We start from the raw sequence: 5,480 nt of genomic DNA, 5'->3' as shown, positions 1-5,480 counted from the left end.
AGAGACAAAAATGCCAGTCTTATGGAGCCTAGATTAAAGTGCTGACATTTTAGATATCTTCTTATGTTACTCTAACAGTGAATGCCGTGTTGATTATTATTATGGGATATTTCATTTGGGGGAAGAAAAAAACATATGAAAGGAAATTATCTATTTACACATCCCCTTTAAAAACTGTATTTTAAAAAGGTACCAGTTTTTCCTCAAATGTACTTGAACATTTCTATAACAGCAAATGTGAAGTTTTGACTGCCTATTCAGAACTTCAATCTTGGAAAAACAACTTGATCACCAGTTTTGAATTTTGTGCTCAGAACAACTGGAAGAAGCACAGCTGTAAGCATTCAATGCTCCACGAACTTCAGTGACTAGGAATAAAAGCCACGGAAATAATAAAACTCAGCAAGGATACAGCTGAATCACATAATATGTTATAAAAAGTGAGCAGGCCAACAAGATCACAAAACAAGAAAATTTTCTCAGACAGGTAGGAGCCAAGAAAGCACCGTTTTAACACTATGTGTGGGTAGGTGGAAATGTAAATAAGGAAAGAAGGTTCTTTCCTGTGGATCCTTATGTATAACTAACCAAAAACTGTGCATATCTTAAGTTTGCGTTGGAGCTCAGAAGATAAACGGCCTTATTTAGGTTTCTTGATGGTATCACATCATGGACCCACTGTACTACTTCATTTATTAAAATTCCTTTTTCCACTGAGCCCTGTCAATGTTTAGGACAAATATAAGTGGATATAATTATTTGGTACTAGAAGAATTAATAAAATTTAATTTACTATTCAATGAAATTTAAACAACTCCAGAGATGGGTGATATAAGTTTCTTATTGCCGACTGCAATTCTTATAAATCACATAATAGACATCGATCATTAACCCACTTTGTGACTTAACCCTGTGATATAACCCCCTATAATGTTGAAGTGATGATAGACCACAAGATAATTAGACCCCAAAACATTCATTAGATAAAACATTGCTAATGGAAAAGAAATCAGTGAGTTTAGTGTGTGGGAGATTAAAAGGAACCCCACATCCTTTTAATTTCACTCAAATGAAAAGAGAAAAAAATTATCCAAATTGAAGGTTGCAGCAATCAAAAAGTTGTACAAAAAACAGGATGAGGTATAGGAAGGAAATCCATTTTCATGTTTCAATTATTTAATTGTTTCAATGTTCTTAATCATATTATTGTCTATCTGTAAAGTGCCAAACCAAATTATATTTATGTAATAAACCTTAACTAAACACGGAAACAATGTTATATTATTTGGTTTCATATTTTGTCCCTGAAATTTAAACAAGAAAATAGAAATGAATAATGAAAGTATAAAACGTATGTAAGATTTAAAACTTTATTAGACATATTTGAAAATAAAATGAACCTACACAGTGCACTGTAAAATTTTCTTTTGAAAACCTGTTCAGTACTGGAAGCCAACCCACCCAAGGATACAGAAGTTTGATATTATACTTTTGTCACACTAAATTCCATTAGCTAGAAAATAAATGATAGAACATACTGCATTTATAATCAATGCCAACAATAAATATGAAACTAGAGTTTTCATTAAAAAAATATGCTAACTCTAAAATGAATAAATACTTCAGGTTTTTTTTCCTAACCAGCTTTCTATATTTGAGGCATCCTTTTATTCTCTCTTTCAAAAAAATATCTGTTAAGGATATATGTTCTAAGTACTGATCAAGATACTTACATAGACAAATTAGCTATGTTCCTTGCTTTCAATGGACACAGTCTAGTGAAATAATATTAAAAAAAACTGCCAGCACTTTTTGTATCACATAAACAAAGTGACTCATAATAAAGTTAACTTCAATTTCTGGGTAAATTAAGATTTAAGTGTTAATAAGATTACTCTTTTTTTTCCCCAAAGATTAATGATTTTAAAAAATTTTAAATATAATTATTGTTCTTTGCCTTGGTGAATGAGGGTTACTGACTGGATTCGAATTTAATCTTTTCCTTTGATAATTAAGGCTCTTAAAGCACCTCAAGGTCCTCTGTTTGACCATAACTTCTCATTATACAGAATACGCACTTGTTAATTAGAAATATTTAAATTAAAATACAGTATTCCTCACATACAAGCAACGACTTCAGCGAGGACCTGCCTCCCAGGCTGTGTGCTGTCAGAACTGTTCCTCTCCCCCAAATGACTAGAATTAACCTACTGCCATGGTCTTCAGCCCTGTGCACCCCCCTTCACCCTAAAACAAAGCTACTGCCGCCTGGGTGAACCTTCACCAGCATACATAGAGCTTAAGAAATTTTCCTCCACTCCTGCACTACAGCAACCAACAACTGATTTCTCGTATGTAGAAATTTACGGCTTAACTAGATACCATCCATAACAGGCACTGCAAATATTACCCTTGAAATGTCTTTATTTTACAATAATCCTTATATCAACATTCCTTGCTCTCTCTCAAAAGAGACACACACACACACAAAAAAAGAAAAACACTGAAAGTATAAATTCAGTTTCACTGTATTGCATAACAGAATTTTCAACATTCAAGAAACAAAATTCCAGAAGGTATGTAAATTTAAAGTGTGATATAATAATCATAGTAACAAATTTTAGGGAAATTTTTCAAAAGTTGATAGAAGATATAAATAGTATGTAAATTAATTTTAAAATTATTTTGCCTAAAACATCATTCACAACTATAGAAATGACTGATGTACTGGTTTAGAAATAGTTTTTAAATCTTTTGATAAAATACTTTAGAAGAGCATTAAAACTTTGCTATATAAGTAAAGCATAATTCTAGATTCTTGACTTTATACCTGCCATGTCCCATAAATTATTTCAGGACCATTAGCCGTTTTAGAAAGATCATCACCAAAGATAAAAATAATCAAACATTATTTCATAAAATAATTGCCAAAATCCCATATATGTTTGAACATTGCATTACAAAGTTTTAAGCTGTGAGTTCTGTTTTGCTTTGTTACAAATGTAGCACATGTTCATAGGAAATTAATTCAAACATTATAAGTATATGAAATGAAAAGCACCACTACCCTACTTCACCAAGCCAACCCTTCACAAACCCTTCATCCAACCAACCCCCTTTCCCTGCCTTCCAGTATTTCCCTGGGGTACTAGGAAAAGATACAGCTACAGAAGTACTATTTATGTTTTATATAAAGAGATCATTTAAAAACTCCAACCAACACCAAGTACTAAGGCTCAATTGGGAACCCGAATTTGCTGGGGCATATGCTTATTTCTCTATCTTTCTATTAATACTAATTATAGAAAATGGCATTAAATATTACAAATCTATATGAATTAAGACAGCAATAATAAATAAAAGCAATCATGTTAATTGTATCCAACATCTATTTTTTAAAAGGCACTTTAATCTGAAATATCACTGAGAAGTGAAAAATAGCAAATTGTTGAAATTTAGCTTTTTATATTACCTGTCCCAGTCCATGCTGACTGACCATCAGTCAGTGTAATAACAAAACCAGATCCTAGTGTTTTCTCCCAAGTGACTTGTAGGAAATGAATTATATCAGGTTCAGATGCAAGACAGATTCTGCTTACTTTTTTCTTCATGCTGTTCACCTATTATAGAAAAATAAAATTAATATTTTTGCAAGAAACTGTGACTATCAAATAGAGACATTTTCCATACTGGTACCTCAGCTATACAAAGCACCAAGAAAATATTTTTTTATAAAAAAAGAACCTATAATACTTAAACAACTACCAAGCTTAGTAAATCATAGTTCTGCGCAATATCGATTCACCATTTTTACGGATGAAGAAAGGTGAGGCCCATAAATAGCGAATAATTTGCCTAAGTCATGCGGCTGAATAAAAACTACTATCTCCAATATGAACAGTAAATTTTCCACAAGATTCAATAGCCACTTTCTCTGTTTGGAGAAAGACTGTAAAATGAAAAAAAAAAAAAAAAGAGCGAGAGTAAGCACAAAGATTAAGAAAAGAAAATCTCAGGATCCAGGGGTTGGCAACACCCGGTCAGTCATGACTTCTCCAAGAAAGAAGCTGCCAGGCTCACTCCGCCCACTCAGACAGGAACACCCTGCTATAGAGATGTGTTACATGGAGCTATCACAGCCTAAGGCCAAAAAAACTTTTCTTTTCTGCATTTTTAAAACTTTGTATTAAAGTATTATACCCAGGGGAAAGTACACATATCAAAAATACAACTTGATGAGTTTAACATTGAATAGATCCATGTAAGCAGTGCGTAGATCAAGAAGCAGAACATTACCACCCAAGAACTTCTCATAATACCTCCCTGCCAGTCACTGTGTCCCCAAATAAACACTCTCCTCATTTCTAACAGAAATTAGGGTTTGAGAGTTTTTGTACTTTTATGTAAATATAATCTCACAGCATGTTTTACTTTCTGTCTGGTTTCTTTTGCTCAACATTATATTTGAGAAAGTCATCCATATTGTTTCTTAGAGCTGTAGATCATTCTCATGGTTGTCTAATATTCTGTTACATACAAATAATACAACTTATTTATCCTTTGTACTGGTGATAGGCAGTTGAGTACTTTCCAGGTTTTCACTATCACAGATCGTGCTGTCATAAACATTCTAGTGAATATCTATGCATTTCTGTTGGGTATATATCTCTGAGTATATAATTCTCAGTGAAATTGCTGTATCAGGCTATAAGTATGTTTAGTTTTAGTACTATACAGCCAAAAGTTTTCTAAAAGGTTTGTACCAATTTACACTTGGTATATTTGAGTTTGCTCCACATCCTTGCAAACATCTCACCTTTTTAATTTTACCCATTTTAATAGGTATATAGTATTACATTGTGGTTTTAATTATATTTCCCTGATGAGCAGTGATGTTGAGTCCTTTTCATAAATTTACTAGGTTCTTGAATATCCTGTTTTGTGGAATGCCTGTTCAATCTTTTCCTTATTGATGTCTTATTAATTTGTTCTTTATTTCTTCTTGATTTATTCTTCATATTTTGGATATGAATCTTTTTACAGATATATGCATTATGAATATTGTCTTCCACTCTGTAAGTTACCTTTTCACTCATAATGGTACCTTTGGGTGAAAAGTTCTTAATTTTAATGAAGCTACAATTTATCAAAACATTTATACTATAGTTATACTTTTTGTCTACTCTTTTGTCACTAAGATGCTCCCCTATGCTTACTTAAAAGCTTTATATTTTATCTCTTACATTTAAATCAGCAGTGCATCTGGTATTGATTTCTGTGCATTGTGTCAAGAAGGGATCAACATGCATTTTTTCAACATGAATATCTAATTGACCCAGTACTATTTATTAAAGACTTTTCTTTCCTAGGGCCGGCGGAGTGACGCATTGGTTAAGAGCTGGCTTGGGATGCCAGAGGGCCCCGGTTCGGATCCCACATATGAAGGCCAGTGACACTGCCCTCTACAGCTAAGATGCTGA

The 5,480-nt window shown here is 32.8% G+C and overlaps 1 protein-coding gene across 4 annotated transcripts in view; it reads right to left on the bottom strand.

Annotated features, from left to right (window-relative positions):
* Window positions 1-5,480, bottom strand: part of XRCC4 (X-ray repair cross complementing 4) — a 239,926-nt gene that overhangs the window by 211,840 nt on the left and 22,606 nt on the right. For all 4 annotated transcript variants that reach the window (XM_019652565.1, XM_019652564.1, XM_019652567.1 and 1 more), the window contains one exon: window positions 3,473-3,620. In XM_019652565.1, coding sequence (XP_019508110.1) covers window positions 3,473-3,611 — 139 coding nt within the window. In that variant the 5' untranslated portion in view covers window positions 3,612-3,620. The remainder of the gene's footprint in view (window positions 1-3,472; window positions 3,621-5,480) is intronic.

This window comes from Hipposideros armiger, unplaced genomic scaffold (genome assembly GCF_001890085.2).
Source record: "Hipposideros armiger isolate ML-2016 unplaced genomic scaffold, ASM189008v1 scaffold_182, whole genome shotgun sequence".
NCBI classification, from domain to species: Eukaryota; Metazoa; Chordata; class Mammalia; order Chiroptera; family Hipposideridae; genus Hipposideros; species Hipposideros armiger.
This window is presented reverse-complemented; position numbering and strand designations above follow the sequence as displayed.